Genomic DNA, 26,813 nt, shown 5'->3' on the forward strand with positions numbered 1-26,813 from the left:
AAAAAAAAACACTTCTTTTGTTAATTTTATATACTTTATGAGATACATCTCAGATGCTTTTTACTTATGAAAAACCCTTGGCTGTGTGAATGCAGCCCATATACATTATCTGAGTGGGACAACTGCATAAACATTGATGTAACTTTTTAACTTTAGTTTCTCAGAATATGTCCCTAAGTTTATAGAATGCACATTACTATATGATTTCATTGTGTATAACTTGATTCATTATTGTGCACCCAACTTACTAACATCACTGCACAGCAAACTCTGTAAAAGCACACGTTATTGTGTGCTTTTGAAATGCTGTAATTTGAATTTACCCACAATGTATAGATTTGAGAGCATCTTTGACAAACAACATAATGTCTGTCTTTGTATTAGATTACAATTAATACTTATTATTGCCAGGGTCATGAGAAAAAGGCTGGAGCTGTGGCTACAGTGCTTGCTGCGGTGGAGCAAGCACGTGAACGAAAGCCTGTGCATGTTGAGAGTGCTTTGGCTGAAGAGGAAACGGACATTAAACAACAGGCAGTGCTAAGTTCTATGCAACAGGCTGCAAGTAAAATGGAGGTGTTGCAAATTCCCAGTGATATACCGAGCTCTTCCATCGAGCAGAAAGTTCATGTCAGCCAGGTTAGAAGTGTTCTATGACGGGCTACTTTTATTCACTGAAAGCTGGTGGGTTATTTCCAATTCATCAACCTGATTTTTGTTGATTTACATTAGATCCAAAGAACTACTGAGGTTAAGGCCCAGGTGGATTCTGGCCTTTCCCCATCCCCAGTTCCTCATTTCACAGTTTCAAAAGTTACTGTTCCTAAACCTGATCATAGCTATGAGGTAAGCGGCAGTTATATCAGGCAAGCAGAATATCCTTATAGTCAAATCATTTGTTTGTAAGATATTCAATTGGACAAGGTAAATAAATAGATAATTGATTTTCAGTCAGTTCCATATGGTAAATGCTTCATTTATCCTGCTTGCCTGACATGCAACTTTAAGAAAGAAATAATACTACAGTCATTCATTCTAAATAAAATGTAATCCATCACCCCTAAATAACCTCAGATATAATGACAGAATCAGAGTTCTGTTTCTTTCTCTGTTTCTTTCTCTTCTTCTACTTTTGGCTTTTCACGTTAGAGGGTCGCCACAACGAGTCATCTGTTTCCACCTAACTCTATCCATGGCATCCTCTACTCTCGCACCCATTAACTTTATGTCCTCTTTTAACACATCCATATAGCTTCTCTTTGGCCTTTCTCTTGACCTCTTACCTGGCAGCTCTCTGTTTATTTCTAATTTCTGTTAAAATTTGACCCTCGTTAATCCATTCCATCACATAACAAAACCCAATGGACTCCATCCTTTTATTCATAATTCCCATTTGAAGTGGTTAATCAAAGAAACAATAACCCATATTGTTATGAATTATGCCCTTTTGATTCATGCTGCTCTCCTTGGGTTGGTCAGGTCTCAATAGCTGGCTCTGCTATTGCCACACTGCAAAAAGAGTTGTCTTCTACTCATACTGCCCAAAAGATCATCAAGCCTGTGAAGCCACCAACTCATAAGATTGTGGAGACAAGAGTGACTCCAGAACCTACCCCTCCTCCATTTAGAGACGCCAGTGAGAGATATCAGTTGCATTTCGACACAGACTTACAGAGACAGATAGGTGCTTCATATACAGGGGAATGGGAGACACAGGTTTGTAATTTTGGTTGATACTTGCAAGATGAGCTAATGTTTGTCATTAATCTCACAAGTTCCTCATCACAATTGTTTTGGTCATATATCACTCGTGTGATCAGATATTAGTTCAGAGTTCACTTTCTTAACTGTGGATTACTCTACTCTCCTCTCCTCTCCATGCCCCATCTGCCTGCCTTATCAACCTGCCTCATCTCCCTGCCTTTTCTAATCACAGTTCTCTCAGAATATTTTATGCACCTTTTTTCCATTTTCTTTTTTCCATCATTTTTTTTATCCCATTTCCCAACCGCTAACTCGGACTGTAACACGTGATCTTGTTGGCAAAAGTGTTTAAAATCATGTTCTGTTTTACCCAGGTTCTTGAAACAGCTGCAGTTCCCTCAGTTGTCAGGGAGCCAAGTATTCCTCCGACTGTTGTTGCTGTAAGTATTTAAAAGTGCATTCCCCCTGTTTTTTGTTTTAACACTTTAATACAATATACATTAAAAACATATTCTAGCACTAGGGGTTGTAGAACATTCATTTTAGTAGTTAAATAATAATAAAAACAAATTGTAAACTATTGTTTTCCAAAGTAAAAGCAAAAACTGATTCAGGACAGTAGTCTCCTTTAGGTTATTTTATTTGGGTCCTTAAATGCTGATAAACAACCTCATATAAGGCATCAATCTCAAATTAATAGCCATATACAGGCTTATAAATTACAGACTCCATTTCCATTTTTAACGTGCCTAGGCTACACAGTTGTGAAGGCCAGTTCAAGAAATGTGAAACTGTGTATTATATTACATATTTTAATAACATACCAATTCTTAAAATTAACTTGTGTGGTGGCTCAGCTGAAATCATTGCTTCTGGAACTAATAGTGTGCATCATGGAAGCTCATGTATGTCAGCAGATCAGCCCTTTTAACTCTGTTAAGATACAGGATGCTATGCAGTGCTTTAGAGGATGTCTATAGCAGTATCTGGGAAATTTTTCTAGATTTATAATGACTTAGATTTCAACCAAGGAACCCATTCACCCCAAGGATTCAAATCCAAAAACTAGTCTGGACCCGTCTCTGTCATCTACGCGTAGCTCTCAATTCTGTCTTTTGCAAGACACATACAATGAAGTAATTCACAATGCCGTAGAGGATTTTATTCGAATTTTATTTATTTTTATAGGACAACAAACATAACTTTAGGAGTAGGTGGGTTTATTGAGTATTCCTTTGGAGGTGATCATGGGATTAAAAAAAAGGTGCTGAGCCACTACTATCCCGGTGCAGTCTTATTGGTAGAATTCTACTTTAAAGCAATTTACTGCTTTAGTCCTTCATAGAGTCTGAACTCTTACTTTGAATTTCTTTCCATTTGCCTCACTACTCTTTTGTCCAACTCACCTGACTAGTTGACAGTTACCCACAGTGGAGAAAATGTTTGTATTAGTGAATGCTAATGCTAATTTTCTTTGTGTTCTGTTCTTTAGGGCTTAAAGAACATGACTGTTACCGAAGGAGAGTCCGTGACACTGGAGTGCCAGATCTCAGGTCACCCCACACCAGGCATTATGTGGTTCAGAGAGGACTACAGAATTGAAAGCTCTATTGACTTCCAGATCACATATGAGCAAGGATATGCCCGTTTAGTGATCCGTGAGGCTTTTGCTGAGGATAGTGGGCGTTTCACTTGCACTGCAACAAACGAGGCTGGAACAATCAGCACCTCCTGCTACCTGCTTGTTAAAGGTTTCCTTATTCATTTTTATCTTTCAAATGTAACTTTAGGAAGTTTTATTTTCTTACTTACTCTATGAGCTTCATTAAATATTTCTGTTTGATCAAAATAAACATCATACTACAATTTCAAATTTCAGTGTCAGAAGAGATTGAGACCCGAGCCGAGATTACTACGGAGAAACAGTGAGTAATGAAATCCTGATATTCTTCATATAATGATTAACACAACACTTTATAAACCTTTAAAATCGTATTTCCCATACTTCAGGGCTATTATTGAGACTAAAGAAGTGGTTACGTCAGAAGTCGGAGTTGTCTCTGAGACCGTGGATGCTGGAGCAGCTGTAGCGCCATTCTTTGTGAAGAAACCACTTTCACAGAAACTTGTGGAAGGTGGCAGTGTTGTGTTTGTTTGCCAGATTGGAGGCAACCCCAAACCTCACATTTACTGGAAGAAAAATGGTGTCCCACTCACATCAGGATACAGGTATGTGCAAGTCACAACAGTGAAAACAGTTTTCAGTTTATTTAGAGTAGAAATGCAAATTTATCTTCCTATTCTTTAGATATCGTGTTAGTTACAATAAGGACACAGGACAATGCAAGCTGGAAATCTCCATGACATTTGCTGATGATGCCGGAGAGTATACTATCTCTGCCAAGAACCAGCATGGAGAGATATCGACCTCTACAAGACTTCTTGAAGAAGGTCAGTAACAGAAAAAAATTAATGATGTAAGAAATTAAACACAATGGGGAGTGATGTCATAGAAAAATATCAAGATAAGCTAGTGTGATGTATTGATTATTTTACAACTGCAAATCCCACAGCGCTCTTATACCACAGCAGTCAAGTATTTTTTTTAACTGTTATTATAGTGTTAAACAGTTATGTTTCATCTTATTGAATGTTAGTGAGTTCATTACTGTTATCATTTATGTTAAAGCAGGCATAAATAGTATTTCCCATACCAAGCTGTCTTTGTTTCCTCTGTTTTATTATTAACTGTGTGTCAAATTGTATGTGGAGAACAGAAATTATAATGTATTAGAATGAACACATTCATATAAATGAAGCTTGGATCCTATCCTTTGAGCCATGCTGTTATAGAACTTTTGGACCTATCAGAATTGAGCACTTGTCACTAGTTCTGTGGTATAAATTGTTAATCATTACGTGTTAATATTGATACTATTATTATAATATTGTCACTTTATAGAGGAATATGAAGCTTATATGAAAACCCTGGATGTGACATACAAAACAGAAGTGACCACTACAGTGGGTCAGGAGCCCAAAGTGGCAGATTTGCCCCCTGTGGTCTTTAGTGAATATGACATGCAGAGAAGGATGGCACAACAAGCCCAAATGACAACATTCATATCAGAGAGGGTAAAGATGATTTAAACATTATAATAATTTATTCATCATATCAGCACCAACAAAAACTAATTAGACTGTTTTATTATTAGGAATTCCAGATCTCTGCTCTTGAGGTGAGAATCATTCAAGAGATTGAGTTCAGGATCCTCAAGATTACATATCGTGAACTAGTGATTGAGGATGGAGAAGAAATGCTGCTGAGTGCGGCTGAGCACGAGGCAGTAGGATCCTCTTTCAGCACCCATGTCAAAAGCTACAGAATCATGGAGGGAATGGGTGTGACATTCCACTGCAAAATGGAAGGAAATCCCGTGCCAAAGGTACTGACTACTACTACCACTACTACTAGTACTAGTTAGAACTGGAGAAAGCCAGTCATGCTTTTATTAGCTCACGGCTAGGTTATTGCAACACTCTTGTGTAAACTCTAGAATACCCTCCTCTTTGAGTTACATGCTATTACTGACCTGCCTTTGTTTAAAGGCAAACTTAAAACCCACTTATTTAGAATGTCTAAATTTATCTATTTATTTATTTATTTATTTATTATTTTTTCAACATAGGTACAACTTAGGTTGCTGTAAGGTGCTAAATAAATAATTGATTGAATGATAATGATTACGCAATCAGTCAAGCTAAGATATTCTAGCTTCCTTACAGTACATTTTATCAGCCATTATAGCTTTATGTGTTCAAAACATTGAATTTAACATTGTGTTCTAAACTATGACATCTACAAACCCCTGTAATAGATTGCATGGTACAAAGATGGCAAGCGCATCAAGCATGGAGGCCGTTATCAGATGGAGGTTCTTCAGGATGGAAGAGCCACTCTGCGTCTTCCCGTGGTGTTGCCAGAAGATGAGGGAGTCTACACAGCATTAGCTAGTAACATGAAGGGTAATGCCGTCAGCTCTGGAAAACTCTACGTGGAGTCCACAGCTGCTGCTCAGCCTTTTTATCCTCAGACAGAAGCAATGAAGAGAGTACAGTAAGTTTTTCTTCTTGTAACATTGGAAATTATGACATGTCAAAGAGCTGTTGATCAAATATAACAGGTTTATGTAAATATTCTCATTATTATATGCTACTGTTTCCATAGTAGCATCAGTTTAACTAGGATTTATATAGAAGAAGCTCAACATAGTTTAATGAACAGATTATAGTTGGTGTATTTGCACAAATGTGATAACGTGGACTTCTTTCATGGACATTCCAAAATATTAAATGGTAACTATAAATAAATGTATAATGTATAGTAAAAGAAGAACAAAAAACATTGGGACATGGTCTTACAGGAAAATATTCTGTGTACATTTCTATATGCATATAACATACTTGATTATTTTCTTAGAATGCCAGATTGTGTTTTTTTTTTTCTTTAATTACATATGTGGCTGCCATATAATAAATTAAGTAAAAATAAGATGAATTTGTCATTTTTTTTTAGGTCTGAATCCCCAATGTCTGCACGCTCCATTAGCCTCTCCCCTGGACGTTCCCCTGCACGTTCTGTTAGCCGTTCTCCTGCTCGCAGACTGGATGAGACAGATGAGACCCAGCTGGAAAGGCTTTACAAACCTGTGTTTGTCATGAAACCATCATCCTTCAGGTGTGCTGAAGGACAGACTGCAAGATTTGATTTGAAAGTTGTTGGAAGACCCATGCCCGAAACTTATTGGTTCCACAATGGTAAGTACAGATATATATGATTGATGCATGTTTATATATAAATAATTAATAATTCTAATTGTGCATTATGTACCCTAATGATTACGTCTTTCTTTAACAAAGGGCAACAAGTAGTGAATGACTACACCCACAAGATTGTGGTGAAGGAGGATGGAACGCAGTCTATGATTGTGGTGCCTGCTATGCCTAATGACTCTGGAGAATGGACAGTTGTTGCTCAGAATAGGGCTGGAAAAACTACTGTTTCTATGACTCTAACTGTAGAAGGTAATTTTTCACCTTTTTCCCCCCATGCTAGCGTATACTATGAAATCATTATGCAAACTAAATTCTCTCTTTATTTTATAGCTAAGGAAAACTTGATTAGACCACAGTTCATTGAAAAGCTAAGGAATGTCAGTGTCAAGGAAGGTACCTTGGTTGAGTTGGCGGTCAAAGCCATTGGAAACCCTCTCCCTGACATTGTCTGGCTGAAAAACAGTGACATAGTCTCTGCTCATAAGTATCCAAACATTAAGTGAGTATTCTACATTAAAATGTATTGCTGAAAAATTTATTTTTATAGATTTAAAAAAGAATACTTACAAATATGGAGATGCTGAAATGTGTTTTTCAGGATTGAGGGAACCAAGGGGGAAGCACGTTTCAAAATCCCCCAAACTGCTGGTTCTGACAGTGCATGGTACACCGCTACAGCAATTAATAAAGCCGGACGTGATACCACACGCTGCCGTGTCAATGTTGAGGTGGAGTACATTGAACCTGAACCAGAAAGAAAACTCATTATTCCTAAGGGAACTTACAAAGCTAAGGAAATTGCTTCACCAGAGTTGGAGCCACTGCACCTCCGTTATGGTCAGGAACAATGGGAGGAGGTCGACCTTTATGACAAGGAGAAACAGCAGAAGCCGCACTTCAAAAAGAAACTGACCTCAGTAAGACTCAAGCGTTTTGGTCCTGTACACTTTGAATGCAGACTCACCCCTATTGGTGATCCCACAATGATTGTTGAGTGGCTTCATGATGGCAAGCCCCTTGAAGCTGCTAACAGGTTACGCATGATTAATGAATTTGGCTATTGCAGTCTTGACTATGAGGTTGCATATTCCAGAGACAGTGGAGTGATCACATGCAGAGCTACCAACAAATTTGGTGTTGATCAGACCTCAGCCACCCTGATTGTGAAAGATGAGAAAGGTCTTGTTGAGGAAAGTCAGTTGCCTGAGGGTAGGAGGGGACAGAGAATAGAGGAATTAGAGCGCATTGCTCATGAAGGAGCTCCTGCTGGTGTTACTATAGATGAAATCACTGAAAAATCTAAGCCTGAGATTGTCCTAGTTCCAGAGCCCATTGCAGTATTAGAGGGGGAAACTGCTAAATTTCGTTGTAGAGTAACTGGATACCCAACCCCTAAAGTAAACTGGTACCTGAATGGAAAGCTTATTCGCAAGAGCAAAAGATTTAGACTACAGTATGATGGCATTCACTACCTTGAGATTGTGGACTGCAAGTCTTATGATTCAGGTGATGTTAAAGTTGTGGCAGAGAACCCAGAGGGAACTGCAAACAACATTGTGAAGCTAGATATTAAACAGAAAGAGGACTTCAGGGCAATCCTGCGACGTGCTCCTGAAATTAAGGCTCCAGAAGGTCCTGGCCCTGAGCATGGCAGAGTATCTTTTGATGTTGTTAAGGTGGATAAACCCACTGAGACCTCACAAGCCAAAGAGGTTGTCAAACTAAAGAGGGCTGAGAGAGTTGTTCATGAGAAGTCTACCGAAGAGACGGAGGAATTAAGAAGCAAATTCAAACGCAGAACTGAAGAAGGCTACTATGAAGCCATTTCCTCAGTGGAGTTTAAATCTCGCAAGAAGGATGAGTCCTATGAAGACATGCTGAAGAAGAGAAAGGAAGAGCTTCTGCACTGGACTAAGGAGATACCTGAATCCGAGAAGAAGAAGATGGAAGAAGAACGTAAACTTACCATTCCTACAATTAAGCCTGAGAAAATAGCTCTTTCCCCCAGCATGGAGGCACCAAAGATCATAGAACGTATTCAGAGCCAGACAGTCACCCTGGGTGATGAAGTACGCTTCCGTTGCAGAGTTGTTGGTAAACCAGATCCAGAATGCCAATGGTACAAGAATGGAGTTTTGCTGGAAAAATCAGACCGAATTTATTGGTACTGGCCTGAGGACCATGTCTGTGAACTGGTTGTTAGAGATGTTTCAGCTGAAGACTCAGCTAGCATTATGGTAAAAGCCATTAACATTGCAGGAGAGACTTCAAGCCATGCCTTCTTGCTGGTGCATGGTATGTATCATGATTAAGATTTCTGCATTTTACTCTAATATATTGAGACTTATTTGCAAAATAAATATTGTTTTTTTCTGTCAGTTTCAAAATAATCATTTTTTTCCATAGGCAAGCAAGTTGTAACCTTCACACAGAAAATTGATGATATATATGCCAAAGAAAAGGACAACCTGGTGACCTTTGAATGTGAAACAAACGAGCCCTTTATCAAGGTTAAATGGTTGAAGAACAATACTGATATTTTCTCTGGGGACAAATACAGGATGCACTCTGACAGAAAAGTGCATTTCCTATCTGTCCTGGTTATTGGCATGGATGATGATGCTGAATACACTTGTGCTGTTGTTGAGGATGATCAAATAAGAACAACAGCCAGACTACATGTTGAAGGTTTGCATAATGACTATGTATTTGTTCTACATTTTTTTTGACTCTCTCATATCCTTATTAACATTCACAGAGAATGTATGGACGTGGAATATTCTGTATGTTGAAAAGAAAACAAATTTTAACTTAAATATGGTGTATTGTGTAGGTGCACCACTTGAAATTGTGAAGAATTTGGAAAGTGTTGAAGTACCAGAGTCATACGCAGGGGAGTTTGAGTGTGAAATATCTCGTGAGGATGCCGAGGGCACCTGGTACTTTGAGAACAAAGAGATCACCCCAGGCCTGAAGTATGTTATGTCTTCTCGGCGTGGAAGACACAGCCTGTGTGTCAAGGATGTGAAGAAAGAGGACCAAGGCAAATACACTTTCAAAGTGGGTGATCTACAGACAAGTGCTAATCTGAAGATGAAATGTAAGTTCATATATATCGTGTACCTTGTAATTTTGTCTGTGCATACTCATCATTCCTGATACTTAGAAATTATATGAGGTGGTATTTTCTCCTCTTCCTACAGTGCGCTCAGTTACACTGATGCAAGGACTTTCCGACTTAACTCTCTGTGAAGGTGATATTGCTCAGCTGGAGGTACGATTCTCTCAGGAGAATGTGGAAGGAACTTGGTTGAAGAACGGTCAACCCATCTCTGCTACTGATAGGATTCACATTGTTATTGACAAACTTGTACACAAGCTCCTTATTGAAAACATAACCAAAGATGATGCTGGAATGTACTCCTTTAATGTTCCTGCTCATGGCATTTCCACCGCAGGAAAACTGAATGTTCAAAGTAAGGTTCTGCTAGTACACCTTTATTTATTGTTATTCAAAGTTATTCTTTATTGTTGTTCAAAGTAAGGTTTTGCTAGTACACCTTTCAGTTATTATTTTGTCAATTTGTTCATTTTATTTTCCTTACTAAGTGCTTCTCATTTTTTAATTTCACCTCATTGTTTCCTTAAAATATGGATGGTAGGGGAACAAACGTATTTTCCAAATGAAAAAATTTCATCCACTCATGTGACTTATGTGACATCAATAATATTTCACCGCTGTATTAACTGTTTAACACTATAGGCCTATACAGATGTGAAAGATGTACTATTTAGGAAGCAAGGGGGTATAAATTCGATTTTGAGAAGCACCCATCTTGTAGATTTCAAGTTACAGATTAATTTCACATTCCTTAATGTTTAATCTCCTTTAACAATTTCAGCAATCTGTATTGTAACACCTCTAAAGGATGTTAGCACAATTGAAGGCACAAAGGCAGTTCTAGAAGCCAAGATTTCAGCTGCTGATGTGAGCACAGTGAAATGGTACCATAATAACAAACTAGTGACTGCTAGTGACAGAATCCAGGTCGTGACTAAGGGCTCCAAACAACGACTAGTACTGAATAGAACTTATGCTTCTGATGAAGGACAATATAAACTGGTTGTTGGCAAAGTTGATTCATCATGCAAGCTAACTGTTGAGAGTAAGTTATTGTTGTTGTTATTATTATTATTATTATTATTATTGTAATTATTAAATATATATGGTATAAGGTATATGCTTGTAAATACCCTAGTTAATTGTACACATCAATCTTTATAAAATCCGGTGCTTTTAAGAAGTCTTCAGAAAAAAGACTGCATTTAACTCCGCCTCTTCTTCTTTCAGAAATTAGTATCGTAAAGCACATGAAGGACTGTGTTTGCACTGAGACCCAGAATGTCACATTTGAAGTTGAGCTGTCTCATACTGGCATTGAAGCTCTCTGGACATTTAAGGGTCAACCTCTGAAGGCTGGTCCCAAGTACAAAATTGATTCTAAGGGCACAAAGTATAGTCTCATTATTCTCAATGCCATGAAAGATGAGGAGGGCCCTTATGTGTTTGCAGCTGGTGAAAAGACTTCAAGTGCTAAACTCATAGTATCAGGTGCAATATTGTTATTCTTCAGTTCAAGCTGACCAACATCTATTTACTCTATATTTAAAAATCTTTAGAGATTTGTTTAGAGATTTATTCAATAAAAATATGCTTTATTCCTCTCTACTAGGTGGTGCCATAAACAAACCACTGCAGGATGTAACTGTTGCAGAGTCCCAGACAGCTGTGTTAGAGTGTGAAGTTGCCAGTGCCTCCACCGAGGGAAAGTGGATTAAGGATGGACATCCTGTTGAGTTCAGTGATAATGTCAGGCGTGAAGAGATCGGTCCTGTAAGACGGCTTGTCATTGAAATCTCAAGACCGCAGGATATTGGAGAGTACACATACCAGGTGGCAAACTCTAAGACCTCAGCTAACTTGAGAGTTGAAGGTATATTTTTTATATTTGATGTATATTCTAATGTACCATCTTAAAACATGATCATATCTTAAAAACATCAACATGCTAATAGCATTTCTATTTTGTAACAGCTGTAAAGGTCAAGAAAACACTAAAGAACCAAACTGTCATTGAGACACAAGAGGCTGTGTTTAGTATTGAACTTACTCATTTGGAAGTGAAAGGGGTCCAATGGATCAAGAACGGAATTGATATTGTTCCAAGTGATAAATATGAAATATCAGTAGATGGCATGGTTCACATGTTGAAGATTAAAGATTGTAACACCCAGGATGAATCAGTTTACGGATTCAAACTTGGAAAACTCACAGCTAATGCAAGACTTAATGTTGAGAGTAAGTCTGAAAACAAATTTGACACACACATTATGTGTACTATGTATAGGAACCTGTCTTTTTGATCACTGTTTAATTTTTTTCTCTAGCAATAAAAATTGTGAAGAAGCCTAAAGATATGACTATACTGCTAAACTCTACTGCATCCTTTGAGTTAAGCGTATCACATGACAATGTCCCCGTTAAATGGATGTTCAAGAACCAAGAGCTTCAGCCAAGTGCAAATATCCAAATCCTTTCTGAGAGGAAAGCTCACAAGCTTATCATTGCTAATGTTGAAGAAAACATGGCGGGAGAATACACAGCTGTTGTGGGACATGTGCATTGCAGTGCATTTTTACATGTTGAGTGTAAGTATACTAACTGCGTTTGCTTTTAATTCATTGAATCTAATTTCATGGCTAATTTATTGCTTTTTTTTTTCCAGCTTTGAGAGTCACAAAGCCCATGAAAAATATTGAAATCCCAGAGACCCAGGTGGCTACATTTGAATGTGAGGTTTCGCATTTTAATGTTCCATCCACATGGCTGAAAAATGGAGTTGAGATTGAAATGAGTGAGAAGTTCAGAATAGTTGTGCAGGGTAAGCTGCACCAACTGAAGATCATGAACACCAGCAGAGATGATACTGCAGAATATACATTTGTCTGTGGAAATGACAAAGTCTCAGCCACCCTGACTGTTAGCCGTAAGTTTTGAGTGGAGTTTTCTCACATCTACCCTTATCAGGATAAATTATGAAAAATTATGAGAGAAATGCAAAATAAGTAAGGTGAAATATATGATTTCTGTTCTTGTTTCCTTTTAAAGCTATACTCATCACCTCCATGCTCAAAGACCTCAATGCTCAAGAGAAGGATACTATTACATTTGAAGTGACTGTTAATTATGAGGGCATCACCTACAAATGGCTGAAGAATGGTGTAGAGATTAGATCCACTGACAGATGCCAGACTCGTTCAAGACAGTTTTCTCACTCTCTGACCATTCGCAATGTGCACTTTGGGGATAGTGCAGAGTACAAGTTTGTGGCAGGATCTGCTCAGACTTCAGCAAAACTGTTTGTTGAAGGTAAGTTCTTACTTACTCTAATCTAATCTCTACAGTGATTCATATGTAACTCTACATTGGCACCTAACATGGTCATCATTTTCTATTCGTTAGCTCGTGTCATTGAGTTTAGAAAGCACATCAAAGATATCAAGGTGACTGAGAAGAAAAAGGCCATCTTTGAATGTGAGCTCTCTGAGCCCAATGTTCAAGTCACATGGATGAAAAATGGGCAGGAACTTGAGCTATCTGAAAGGTGCTGTTGTAGTTTTTGCTAAGCAGAATTTTACGTTCTTTTAAGTAATATTACTGTTTATTTTGTTAAGTCAAATGTTCTTATTTAATTTTGTATTAATCCGTATAGGTTCAAGGTTTCCACAGACAAATATATTCAACGCTTAATGATACAGACTGTTCGCATGTCTGATGCCGGTGAATACTCAGTGGTTGCTGGATCCAGCATGTCCAAAGCTCAGCTCACAGTAGAAGGCAAAGATGTCCGCATCACTGAACCTGTTGAGAAAGAAATAACAGTAAATATTCCTACACTTAATGATAATATACTGACATCTTTTGACAGCAATTGTGATGTTGCAAAAAAAAAAAAAGAATCATAGCTCACTATTAATGTCTTTGTGTCAGGTGCTTGAGAAGCAGAGAGCTACACTGGAATTTGAAGTCAATGAGGATGACATCGATGGACGCTGGCTCAGAAATGGTGTTGAAATTCAATTTACTGTTGATAAGCGTTATAACTATGTGACCATTAGGAAAATTCATCGCTTGACAATCACTGAAACATGGAGGAGTGATGCTGGAGAATATACTTTCATTGCTGGGAAGAACAGGAGTGTGGTGACTCTACATGTCAACAGTAAGTCTTGTTTCTGTGTTGCAACATTTTATTCGATGTGAAAATTGACTCAATTGACGCTATCTAGTACATAAACTGAAATAAAAAAATCATGATTAACAAATATTGATATGGATAGGGAAAACCATTTTTTATGACTACATGACTACAGACTCCATGTCTACATTAAGAGAAGATTAAATATTTTTTTTTTTTGGTTTTAAAACACTCCATTTAAGCATTATCAGTATACAGTACTTAGTGTTGCTGTCCTATTGGAAAAAGATGTACATTGTGGTTATATTTTAGACTCTCTGAGTTTGCTCCTTCTCAATGAACATTATTCTCTCATTCTTAGTTCCTGAGCCTCCTAAGATCATCAAGCATATGGAGCCTTTGTCTGTTGAAGCTGGTAAACCTGCACGCTTTTCTGTGGAAGTGACTGGCATCCCTGAACCACAAGTTTCCTGGTATAAGAACTCTCAGGCATTATCTCCTGGATTCAAGTGCAAGTTTCTGAGAGAGGCAAATGAACACACTCTGCTGCTCATTGAAGTCTTCCCAGAGGATGCAGCTCAGTACAACTGTGAGGCAAGAAATGACTATGGGCAGGCGACCAGCTCTGCTTCACTGAACGTTGAAGGTAAATATTGATAATGTTGGAAAATTCCTGGAAAAATATGGAATATTATATAATTCCAAATATATAATATCTATTAACAGCCTTAAAGCTTAACTGATCATCAAAACTTTAAGTGTTTATTTTTTGCTTTTATTAATATTAATGCATTTCCATGTTCTCACATAGTTCCAGAGGTTGTTTCACCTGACACTGGTGCACCTTTATCCCCACCTGTGATTATATCTCCAATACAACACACCTCTGCCACTGAAGGAGGATCTGCTAGATTTCAGTGCCGGGTGTCTGGAGAAGGTTAGTGTAATATACCAGCAGACTGTCTCACTATATGTACCTCAACTCATGTTTCATGTGCACACAACTGTTACGCCCATCTAGGGGTGAAGGCGAAACATGAAAGGGAATGAGAAACCAGGGGTAACTGAAAGAACAATAGTTTAATGAGAAAACCCAGTGTACAGGTTGGGGTGTGTCTTCAGGAGCCGACAAGGCCAAAATAACAAACAAAACAGCTATTATTGCACCCTTTACCTTCCCTACTAAACAAACAAAAAAAGAAAATACAAATCACTTCCCTAACTCCCTGAACAAAAACACAATCAAAAAAAGGTACAAACAAAATGGCATCGGTCTCCCTACCTCCCCAAGAATACTATGTACAACTATATACAGATAAGCAAACAAGTCCAAACAAGGGCAATCCAGAATCAAAGTCAAACAGGCAGGAGTCAGTATTAACAGGAAATGCTAAGCATACAAATATAACGAACAATTCACAAAACTAATTAGCAGCAAACAAATAACCACAGCAAATGAGCCAAAAAAAGCTAAACAGGAAGTGGTGGCGGAGGCTTTTATAGGCCACAGGGAGTCAGCTGACCAGCAGGGCGTGGCACCAGGTAAACCTCAGGAATCAATCAGGGTTTATCCTGCACAGAAACACAAACACCTCCCCAAAACAGAAAACAAATAGAAAAGGACGTAACACAACATATTATGTCAGTAAAGCAATGGTTGTATTTTGTTCTGTGTGCTTATGTGTTCTTTAGATCTGACAATTACGTGGTTCAGCAAAGACAAAGAGATCAAACAATCAAACTTCTTCAGAATGTCTCAATTTGATGACAGCTGCCAGCTAGAGATAGCCAGAGTTTATCCAGAGGATGAGGGAGAGTACACCTGTGTTGCTCGTAATTCTGCTGGAATGGTTTCTTGCTCCGCAGTACTTAAACTGGAGGGTGAGTTGAACATTTTTCATAATTGCATGTTTATTTATTGCTATCATGCATCTGCTACTGAATGTTATGGGTATTCTTTGTAGCAACTGTTTACATTAGCAATTATTACTGGTGCACTGGTTTATATCATTTAGTTATGGTCATTTAAATATAACAGATATCGGAACTGTACTGGACACACTCCTCAAGTCCTGAGAAATCTTAATTTTGTAAATTGTTTGGTATGTCTAATGGCTGAAGAAAAATCAATGCCTCCTCACAGGGAAAACACAAATTATTGACATAACATCTCAGCAATCTCAATGGCACGCCTTGTCCAGTCTCTCTACAAGCATTGCGAGTGTAAAGACGGAGCCAGTTGGTCAGAAGCCTACTTTTATTCAACCTCTTGTAAGCTGCACTGTGCCTCATGGGGAAGTGGCCAGATTTTATGCTTGTGTCTCTGGCATCCCAAAACCAGAGATAAGTTGGTTTCATGGCCAGGAGCTTGTAAAACCAAACAAAAACACTGTCTTTCATTTTGATGAAATGACAAACACTGCCACATTAATCATAGTTGATGCTTTCTCTGAGCATGCTGGACAGTACACTTGCAAAGCAGCCAATTCCTCTGGAGAGGCTGTTTGTACAGCAACCCTTACAGTATTCACAGAAGGTAATATACATAAGATTAGATTGTCTTCTTTAAATAACTCACCGTGATTAACTATAAGTGCACAGTTTTCCACAAATGAAGCCTGTCACCTATTTTCCACAGTGAAACGATTCAGTCACTATTACTAACTGCACAATATTAAAAATTCTTAATAGGGTAAAGCTTGTGGTTGTCATTAGTAAAGGCTACGTAGAAAATTGACATTTGTGCGGTGTGATCCACTCTTCTTATTTACTATTGTTACAAATAGTATAGTAGTTCCAACAGTTAGCATTACTGTAGTGTTACTGTTTGGCTAACATATTCCTTTGTATTGTTCAGATGAAACCCTTAAGGATCATGCTAATAAGAGTATTTCAAGGTCTGAAACAGCTCTTACAATAACAACCAGTTTTAAAACACAATGGTTTGATGAATTAAAACCCACGCCACAAGAAGGGCCTGTGGATATCCAACAAGATCTTGTTCTACCAGGTGATAGTTCGATTTTTGCCTCAACCAGTCCTGAGAGATCTTCAGTGACATCAAAATCTACTATTAGCAATGTGGAGATCCAGCAACTGTCCAGTCCATCTGAAAAGCCACAGGAAAGAATAACTGGTCCATGTAAAATTACTTTGCCTGACTCTACATTAGTTACCAAAACTGGAAACATAGTTTTAACAAGGAATCAATCACCAGATTTGCAAAACCTTGAAGCTCGAAAGGTATTGAGTAATTTCCTTCTCTGTGAAACACCACCTGAGAAATCTTCTTTGATATGGTCAGAAGAAGAAAGTGTTGAGCAACCCCATTTTGGAAGGTCAAGTAAGAAGACCGATACTAAAGTTCATAAAGAGTTCATGCCAACCACCCCTACTCCTGGTGATATTACAAACATACAGACTTTCTCAAGAGACCAACATTTATCAGTGGAATCAAAACAAAACCTGCCACATGTTTACAAAAAACAGAGTGAGACATTATCAGACTCTTTTAGAAAGTCAAGTAAAAGCATTGTTATCAGTAGTCATGAAGAAGTCCCTTTATCTGATCCCACTACAGTCACTAAGACAATTTTACTCGATGAAGAACAAGCACAGCAATCTCCAAAGGAGACAGCAATCACCCAAGAGAGGATCAAACCTCAACTGGACAAAGCTAAACCACAATATGAGGGTGAAGATACAACCAAAAGTTTAAATAAATCTTTTATGAAGTCATTCACCCAAGATAAGGGTGAGATTTGTATTGAAACCTCAGTTAACCTTTTTAATGCCAATAAACACACTCCACATGAAGAATCACGGGAGGGTCAACAAGATCAAGAGCTACCAAGAAACATTTTGCCATTTAAATCTGAAAGCGTGTCAGAAGCAAAAGTAAGAGGCATTGATATTAAGCAAAAATCACTCTCTTTCAGAAAGCCAAGTGAGAGAATTACTGACCCACTTCAAATGACTTTACATGACCCTACTGTATATAAGAACATAGACACACTTTTATCAAAAGACCAAGCTCATGGTCCAGTGGTAGAGCAAGATCAAAAGCTGTTAAGTGATTCTATAATCTTTGAAACAACACTTGAGAAATCTTCCACTGTAAGAGATTTTAACATTCAGAAACCATTAACTCTGTCTCAGAGGTCAAGTAAGAACATTGCTATTAGCACACATGAAGATGTCCGTGCACCATATATCAGTGCTTGTTTCACAGGCATGCTTTCAGCAGAAGATCAAACACAATTGGTTGTTGATGCTAAACAAGATCAGGGCCTGCCACATTCTTTTATTGGGTATGTAAGGGGCGACAAACCTCAAAGCATTATTGTTGGTGCTCATGATGAAGTCGTTATTTCTGGTCCCAGCACTACAATAATTCCTTCAGAAAGTATTGCAACTAAGCCAGGTTTGGAAAAAACTACCATAATTACAAGTTCTAAAAAGTTATCCTTACCAACAACTCCTGATACTCTTGTCCAAAGAGGAAATACCAAAGGTCAAATGACAGAAGGTCAAACAGAAGCACAGGATACGGATAGCACCAGATTCTTGTCAAAAACATCTACATTTAAGCCATATTCTCTTGGAAGTCAAGACAATGTTGTCACAAAGTTCAGCCTGCAAACTCAGAGCTTTAGTGAAGATAAACATGTTTTACATGAATATCCACTGGAAAGTCAATATGATCAGAACCTGCAAAGTCAAGCCTCCCTCTTTGAATTCACACCTGAGAGATCTTCACTGAGGAGTGTTGAACACCAGCAGCAATCGGTTGTTTCTGAAAAGCCAAATGAGAGACTTATTCACTCTGCTGAAAACACAATACCTGACACACATACTAATGTCACAAATATACTCTTAGCAAGAGACCAACCACAAAGTTTGGAGGCTCAGCAAGATAAACGTTCTCCAAGCGATCTCTTTATTTTTCATACACCACTTGAGAAATCTGTGACATTACCAACAAAAGTCGATGAGTTGGTAAGAGGTGCTGAAAGTAAGCTTCCTCTGACTCTTTCTAGCACTTCAAATGAAATTATTTCTATTGAGGCTCATGAAGACATTAGTTTAATAAATCCCACTGTTCTTTCTGATGTTCCAGTTATATCTTCTGAAAGAGAACAAATACATTTGCTTATAGAGGCAGAACAAGATGCGAATAAGAAGCATATTTGCCTTGCCAAATTTGCCTCAGATTTAACTGTCAGTCAGGTTCCAGAACTAATAACACCTTTAGGAAAGTCAAGTAAGTCTATTGTTTCTTCTCATGAAGAATTCTATTCATCAGATCCTAGTACGTTTACTAAGAATAAAGAAGCATTTTTATCAAGAAACCTAAACCTAGAACAGACACAGACTCTTGGCATGAGCTTCTCTACAAGCTCTATAGACAGAGTATCCTTAATAGCAAGAAGTGTCCCTGTGCAAAGAGAAAGTAGCACATCTCCTGTGGAAGAAGCTCCAGTAAATACAGATGTGGACACTAAATCTTCTTCAAAACAAATCAGACTTGAAAAAGAAGGTGTAATTTTGGAAAGCTCAGAATTTACAAAAAAGCCCAGTCTGCAAACTCAAAGATTTGATTATCATAAACACAGAGGGCATGACTACTCACAAAACAATGAACCAGATCAGAAACTGGCAAGTAATATTCCAGTTCTTGAACTCACAAATAAGATATCTTCAGGTACTTCAAAATCAGTTGTAGTAAATGTTGATGTTCAGAAAAAACCATCCCCTTCTGGAAAGCCAAGTGAAAAAAATGACAGCTCTTTTGAGGTCACTTCAGCCAATTCTACTGTTCATACTATGGCCCAGGGCATTATTCTTTCACAAGACCATCAAGTTTTGGAAAATCTACCAAGTGATTCACTTCTCTCTGAAAAAACAATTGAGCAACCTTCTGCTACATGGTCAAAATCAGTAACTGATGCTAAGATTCATCAATCATCTACATCTTCCCACCACCCAAGAGAGAGCATTATTGACCCTCATAATGTCGGATTGCTCTCAGAGTTAACAAGAAATCAAGCACATGTACCTTTGGAACACAAAGTTCAAATGCTGTCAAATGATGCCCTCAGCAAATCAGCCCTCTCTGAGAGTTCCAGCTCTCATAAAGAAAGCACTGATTCCATAATATCTCAAAGCCAAAAGGAAAGTATGAAATTTACTAATCAGTATCAAGATGCCCGAATGATGTACCCATATCCCACAATTACTTTTTACCCTGATACATCACTGGACTACCCAGAAAAATCAGATACATCTTCAAAAACTCTACAAACAACAAACACTGTCCAATGCACAGTAGAATCTCCTGCAATGCTTCTTACATCGCCAAATGATGAAGGTGAAGAAACTTCTTTTGAGGAATCCTCTGTAAGCCAATGTGAATGTGTTACCCATGAATTAAATAATTTGAACGTTAAGACAAATGAAGTTGCCAAATTCTTCTGCTGCATTAATCCTGAGACAATTTTAAATACTGTGTGGTATCATAATAATAAAAAACTGGCCACTACAGAAAGAATCAAATTTGAACAAAGTGGAAGTATTTTATCACTCTTGATATATGATATCCAACCAGAGGACCAAGGGATTTACAGCTGTGTGGTAACGCATAAAGATAACAAGACCCAGACATCATCTGCACAGCTCAACATTGAAGGTGGATATCTACCATGTAATCACCTCATCCCAAATCACCATTTGAGAAGTATTCATATCATTTCATGCCATGTTTGTACTCGTGTCCTTTCCGGATGATCTTTCTTAGTTGGACTCTCACACCTTTGCATATACATCTTCACTTTTGTTAAAATCATCTATTGTATTTTAGCCTTGCTACTTCATTTCAACTTGTATCCATGTCTCTTCATTCTTTTGCTAAACTGTCACAGTCTTTGAGTGATCTCCTTCCAAGGTCCAATAATCCAAAAGAAACAAGCCCAACTCATTATACTGTCCTAATGAGTTTCATTGAAGCTGAACATGCTATAATCCTACTTTGTTGAGACCACCAATGTTGTAAAATTATCACAATGTTTGCTTAATTTTTTATGTCACAAGGTAGTTTTTTTGGGCTGGTTAATCGTTGATATATTTGTGTTTTATACCTGCAAATTAGCAGGATGAAGCTTTGCGTAGTACTTACCTCTTTGTGTCAGCTTGGCAGATGCATGCTCTTTGTCTTCTACATTTTATTCTCATTTTTCACTTCTTGGAAGTCATTTGTTCATTTTTACCAAACATACATAGACTGTATATTTAGGTTGATATTTTGCAATGGCAGATTACTTTTTCTAGATTCTTATATCTTGATATTCTTAATTTCTAATATTTATTTTCCCCAAATTGTTGTTTACAGTTACCAAACGTGAGGACATTGAAACAAAAATTGAAGAAGTCGTCAAAGGTAGGAGTTCTCTATATAATCATGATGATTTTTTCCTCATTTTTGGGGGTAAAATATGGTGTTCAGTGTAACATTCAACAGTACTATTTGGTGATGAAGGTAAACTGCATGAATGTTTTAATGAGAACACTTTCATATTTTATTTTTCTTACCTTTATGTATGACCCCTTGATATTTTTAAATAGCAAGCAGTTTGACTGATAAAATGCTTGCTCTACAGCATTTTGGGAAATGTAGGGTTTTGCATCTGTTTAAACTCTTAAACAGCATGGAGAAAAATAAGGATATGCAGGATATGTATCATCTAAGTCTTCCAGACCACAGGAAATAATTCTTTAAAAGATATGGAAGCAGCCACATCTTTTAATAGCTTCTTATGTTTCCTGCATCTGGAACTTTCTACTGCAAATATTTCTTAGACTGGCTTGCAGATAGTGGTATGTGATTAATGTTGTTTGCTTCTTAAATAACATGGTTATACCTCTAAACTATATTAGTTCGAATAAACGCCTTCTAATACAAATATAAACCTGCCTTAACAATTTATTATGTTTTTATGAAATAGAGAACAATTTTCTCTAAATGTTTTCAACCGTCAATCTAAGGATTAGAAAGGGCGTTTATTCATCTTTCTGCAAGTCAGGTAAGGAATATTTTAGGATATATACAGGTCCATTTATGACATAAGCTTATTTCAGAAAATCAGTTATATTTGGATATTTTAATGCTCTGAAAAGAAATTTATGCCTTGAAGAAGGACACAGAAGAAGGAACAAAACACCAGGCCATTTTCGAGTCAGAATCTTTAATAAAGAATCGAGTCTTGCGTTTATTCGAACAAATATGGTGAGTGAATTTGATTTTTATGTCCTTGTGTTCTTGATGCATGTGTTTAATATTTCTATTAATATCATATTATATTTCAAATTACATTTCAGTCGTTTTAGCAAGCTGGGCATTTTTGCTGAAATTTCTCTCCCTTCTCTTACAGAATTATTTTATAATGAAGGAACCGAAAGCTCTGAAAAAGGAAGACAGCCACATGGTGTTGTATCACATCCTGAAGAAGTCTTAGATGTTAGTCTAGCAACAGAGAATGAGACTGCAAATATAAAGCCCTCTATTGTTAAAAAGCTAAAGTATCGATCAGTTTTGGAAGGGGAAGTAACTACTTTTAGATGCAAACTAGTTGCTAGACCACCACCCACAATTTTATGGTTTCATAATAACAAACAAATTCAAAAGGAGCACCGTCGTAAAATACAAACAGTGAATAAAATGCATGTGCATTTAACAATTTTAACCATCAATAATATTAAAGATAAAGATTCAGGGAGCTACAAAGTAATGGCCTTTAACACAGAGGGATCTGCAGAGTCCACAGCATCACTACTTGTATCTTTAAGGGAGGAGCAAGAGGCAAATACTTTCAGTCTTTCAAGACGTTCTGACAGGTCCTGTTCAAGCTTAGATTCTTTTGTTGATCAAACAAAGGAGAGAAAATTTAGAGTAGATCTAAGATGTGTTGGATCACCATTTGATAAAACAACTAAAGAACAATCAAGGGGGCATCACAGACATAAAAGTTCTTTATTTCGCACAATGTATTTTAGGACTTCATCTCCATCACAAGCCCCTGAAAAAGACAGCAAGCTTGAAACTGCTTCAGAACGTGCTCGTTCTCCAACCCCTATGTTTGAAAGACCTGAGCGATTTAGTGATCGGTACAGTGATATTTACTGTGACAGATTTACTGGTCGTGACAGATACAGTGACAGATTTAGTGATAGATTCAGTGATCGATGCAGTGATCGGTACAGTGACAGATTTAGTGACACAGAGAGTCTTCATGGAGAGGTAAGAGCAAAGCTTAGTCTTTTACAAAAAGCTGTAAAAAAGAAAAAGAGGCTTTCTGTATCAACAATGTCCTCAACTGAATTTGACTTAGAATCAGTTACAAGTGAGACTAGTTACACAGAGTTTGCAGAAAGGCATAGGCTAAAGCCATCTACATCGACAGACTTCCAGCATGCTCATCAAAGTGAAGTTGAGGGTGCATTTAGTAGACGTTCAGCAGATTTTCAAAATAGGTTGGAGAGAATTACTGGACTTGGGACACAGTCAGTAGAGCCCATACAATCAAGGGTAAAACATTCATTTGAACCCCAGTCCAGATCCAGGGCAATACAAATTATGAGAGGTGAACTCCCCCTAGAGTACATCAGAACTAAGGAATCGAACAAGACTAACATATCTGAAATGGAAATGCAGGAGAAGGCTATCTCAAAAGAAGAGACAACAAAGGAGGTAGAATCTAACATTTCAGGTGGAACTGATAGTATTCTTGGACAATGGGATGAGGAAACAAAGGCAAAAGAACCATTTGTTTTGCAATGGCTTGAGGCAGGTGAAGGTTCTCAAAGCATTCCTAAAGAGATAAAGACTTTACATAAGGAGTTGACATTTAAAGAACCATCCAGTAGTAAAACCCTGACCTCAGTGAAAGAACCATTTCTCATTGGTAGTGTTTCACAAAATAACAGTAAACTTGTTCCAATCCAGCAGTTACAACCAAGAGCAATGTCTATAGAGAATGTCCTTGAGAAAAACTTAGAAAGCGAGTGTTTAGAAACTGAAGAGCAGTTTTTGGCTGAACGTATTAGAAAATGGCAAGAGGGTGTACAGTCAGATAAAACAGGAGTAGGTGCAACAGGTAAAACATCTGAAGCAAGGTCTATTCATGAAGCCAAAGATAAAATGCTGAATGAACCACTAACAGCAACTCAAAAAATCTTTCCATTCACTATGGCTTCTCCCAAAGATGAGGATCTAATTGAATGTAAACCACACCAGAACCCATCCGAGTGGAGTGAAAGTAAAGCCCTATTAAATGAGGATGTGATCTTGGCTTCAAAACAAGACTATGCAGAGGTTGTTACATCTGAGTGGTCTAAAGAGAACACTCATTTGCATAAATCTGATGAGAAAATCATTCAGAAAAAGCCTGTATTGCAAAGGGATTTGTCATCTACAAAGTCTTCAAAATCACTGGCCAAAGGACAACCCCCAGTAGAGCCAAATGAGTTGATTTCAGATGAAAGATGTAACATTGTATGGTCATCAGTCAAAGAAAAGCTCAAACCTGAGCAAGTAACACAAACCGAAAGGCATTCATCTCAAATGTCTGAGATGAAAAGTATGGTCCTGGTGAGTGAGGGAGAGATTTTAACCCAAGTAGCAAGGAAAGAGCAACATGGTGAGGCAGAGGGTACTATGCAACAGTTGTCTGAATACAAAGAACCACGTGGTCATGAATCTAAATATGAAATTCAAAGAACAGAACCATTAATATTGACAGAATCATTTTTAGGGCTTTCAGACGAAGAAAAGCCCTCAGAAGAGTATGAAACACAAGACCAAATGACAGTAAAAAATAAGTGTGACCTCTTACTGAGTGGAGAGGAGACCATAGTTTCTCCGACAAGGAAATGGAAACAGAGTCATGCAGATACAGAAAAAGCATCTCATTTTCACAGACATGAAGGTCAAACATACAAGAAAGTGCCTGCAGTGGTTCCTCAGAGAGATTCTTCAGTCACAAATGTTTCAGCATCAGCAAAAGAAAAGCACATGCATGAATATGGATTACATAGGGAGTCACATTTATCTTGTGAGAGGATAAATGAGTTAAAAAGTAAGAGTGACTATTATGTCAGTGAAGAGGAGGCTTTGACTCAAAGGATAATGAAATGGCAAAATGATGTTTTGAGTGAACAACAGCATGCAGTTCCCTTGGATCCTGATTGGGTGTCTTTTGCAGGGAATAGTGAGGATAGAAACAAAGATGTTGATCCATCCAAAATTAGTCAGTCATTGCCAAAAAGAACAAGAAAGGAAATTTCCAATACTGATGATTCCAATGAAGTCTATGGGCTGGACATATCTAAAATGCAAATGAAATTTCAGAGTATTTCTCATGAGGATGGTGAAAAGTTACAAACTGAGAGTGACTATTTTGTCAGTGAAGAGGAGGCTCTAGCTACACGTATTAAAAAATGGCAGCAAGACATTCTAACCGAGCAGGAACAAGAGGAAACTGTTGAGTTAGAATCTAACTGGACTATTACTGAACATCTGCAACCTTTGGCTCAAAAGACTGATGATGGTTTACAGTCCACTAGTGTGCATGCAGTAGATTCTGCTCATTGTGGAATGACATCAAAGATGTTGTTTGAAGTGGACAAAACCAGAATTCATGGTTATCATAATGATTTGCCACAGGATAACAAAAAGAAGTGGACAGAATTCCAGAAAAAGCCTTCTGAGAAAGTTAGAGGTTATGAAGGTACTACAAAAGATGTGGAAGTCTATAGCATGACAGAGCATCAAAAGTTCCCTTCAACACAAGAACCTACGATTAGTCTAGATGAAACAGTGAAATCTGGGGCACCAGTCTTTCTTACAACTTTATTGCCAAATATAAAAGTAAGACGAGGAGAAATGACTGATCTACAATGCCAGTTTTATGGAGATCCTAAGCCAGTGGTTTGTTGGCTCAAAGATGGACAGGCTATAATAAGAGATCCAGATTTTGATGTGCGAACAAGAGAAAAATCATCAACATTGACAATCTACTATCCAACAAAAGACCATCAAGGCACATTTACTTGTAATATTTCAAACAAACATGGAAAGGCCAGTATCTCTTGCATGCTAGAAATAATTGATGATGAACAAAAGGACTGGACTGATACTCCTCAAGAAGATAAGGTGTCAGAAGAGTTAGTTTTAGCTGAAGAACAAAAGATAGTTGAAGAGCTTGAGTCATTTTTGAATGTTGGTTTGGACAAAAATATCTCTTCTTCATATACACAGTCTTCTCCAGTAGAAATTAGGATAACCGCCCCAACACCAGTGCAAGATACAAGTGAGGACAGTTCTGAACCCATTGCTAAGAGCATTGAGGCTCCACCAGATGAGGGCTCTTCTCACACTATGAAGCATAAGTTCACATTTTCTTATGATGATGCTGGTGAGGCACCACAGATTTTTAAAGAGCTAGAGGACATTAGCTGTTCTGAGGGCCAACTGGCCATGCTTGAATGTAAAATATCAGGTGAACCAGCACCTGATGTCACATGGTTGTATGACAACATTCCCCTTGACCCCAGCACAGGCAAATATGAGTTTGATAAGCAGGAAGAAATGTATAGGCTTTACATTCATAATTGTACATATCTTGATACAGGAACATACACTTGTACTGCCACTAATAAGTTTGGCCAAGTTCAATGTGCAGCTGATGTGTTTTTGGACTCCAAATCATTGGAGTCTCTTTCTAGATTGGGCATGGTGGAGCAGACAAGATCTGTTGGACTCTCAAGTGACATTACTCCTGCAGTTAGGCCGAAAACAATAATAGGAACTTCCATAGTATCCAAAGAATTGCCTGCCAAAGGTTTGGAAGGTGCTTTTGAGGTTTATAAACCTGTGACAACTGACAAAAATGCAGAGTCACCCAGGACTCATTTTATTCCAGTTACGGATACAACTTCTATACTTCAGAAAGGTGCAGCAAA

At 37.8% G+C, this 26,813-nt stretch overlaps 1 protein-coding gene across 1 annotated transcript in view; it reads left to right on the forward strand.

The window, feature by feature from the left end:
* ttn.2 (titin, tandem duplicate 2) overlaps nucleotides 1–26,813 on the forward strand; it is a 170,644-nt gene that overhangs the window by 9,721 nt on the left and 134,110 nt on the right. Inside the window, exons 10-42 of the mRNA XM_060877043.1 lie at nucleotides 412–639; nucleotides 733–846; nucleotides 1,480–1,716; nucleotides 2,079–2,144; nucleotides 3,197–3,455; nucleotides 3,584–3,629; nucleotides 3,715–3,933; nucleotides 4,013–4,155; nucleotides 4,667–4,839; nucleotides 4,920–5,150; nucleotides 5,583–5,821; nucleotides 6,281–6,522; nucleotides 6,625–6,789; nucleotides 6,871–7,039; nucleotides 7,139–8,835; nucleotides 8,947–9,228; nucleotides 9,374–9,640; nucleotides 9,744–10,016; nucleotides 10,443–10,706; nucleotides 10,892–11,152; nucleotides 11,274–11,534; nucleotides 11,636–11,899; nucleotides 11,989–12,249; nucleotides 12,327–12,587; nucleotides 12,710–12,970; nucleotides 13,064–13,205; nucleotides 13,314–13,482; nucleotides 13,592–13,823; nucleotides 14,161–14,445; nucleotides 14,611–14,736; nucleotides 15,492–15,680; nucleotides 15,943–16,335; nucleotides 21,187–21,234. Of these exons, the coding sequence (XP_060733026.1) occupies nucleotides 412–639; nucleotides 733–846; nucleotides 1,480–1,716; nucleotides 2,079–2,144; nucleotides 3,197–3,455; nucleotides 3,584–3,629; nucleotides 3,715–3,933; nucleotides 4,013–4,155; nucleotides 4,667–4,839; nucleotides 4,920–5,150; nucleotides 5,583–5,821; nucleotides 6,281–6,522; nucleotides 6,625–6,789; nucleotides 6,871–7,039; nucleotides 7,139–8,835; nucleotides 8,947–9,228; nucleotides 9,374–9,640; nucleotides 9,744–10,016; nucleotides 10,443–10,706; nucleotides 10,892–11,152; nucleotides 11,274–11,534; nucleotides 11,636–11,899; nucleotides 11,989–12,249; nucleotides 12,327–12,587; nucleotides 12,710–12,970; nucleotides 13,064–13,205; nucleotides 13,314–13,482; nucleotides 13,592–13,823; nucleotides 14,161–14,445; nucleotides 14,611–14,736; nucleotides 15,492–15,680; nucleotides 15,943–16,335; nucleotides 21,187–21,234 (8,467 nt within the window). The remainder of the gene's footprint in view (nucleotides 1–411; nucleotides 640–732; nucleotides 847–1,479; nucleotides 1,717–2,078; nucleotides 2,145–3,196; nucleotides 3,456–3,583; nucleotides 3,630–3,714; nucleotides 3,934–4,012; nucleotides 4,156–4,666; nucleotides 4,840–4,919; nucleotides 5,151–5,582; nucleotides 5,822–6,280; nucleotides 6,523–6,624; nucleotides 6,790–6,870; nucleotides 7,040–7,138; nucleotides 8,836–8,946; nucleotides 9,229–9,373; nucleotides 9,641–9,743; nucleotides 10,017–10,442; nucleotides 10,707–10,891; nucleotides 11,153–11,273; nucleotides 11,535–11,635; nucleotides 11,900–11,988; nucleotides 12,250–12,326; nucleotides 12,588–12,709; nucleotides 12,971–13,063; nucleotides 13,206–13,313; nucleotides 13,483–13,591; nucleotides 13,824–14,160; nucleotides 14,446–14,610; nucleotides 14,737–15,491; nucleotides 15,681–15,942; nucleotides 16,336–21,186; nucleotides 21,235–26,813) is intronic.

This window comes from Tachysurus vachellii, chromosome 8, assembly GCF_030014155.1.
Source record: "Tachysurus vachellii isolate PV-2020 chromosome 8, HZAU_Pvac_v1, whole genome shotgun sequence".
In the NCBI taxonomy this organism is placed as follows: domain Eukaryota; kingdom Metazoa; phylum Chordata; class Actinopteri; order Siluriformes; family Bagridae; genus Tachysurus; species Tachysurus vachellii.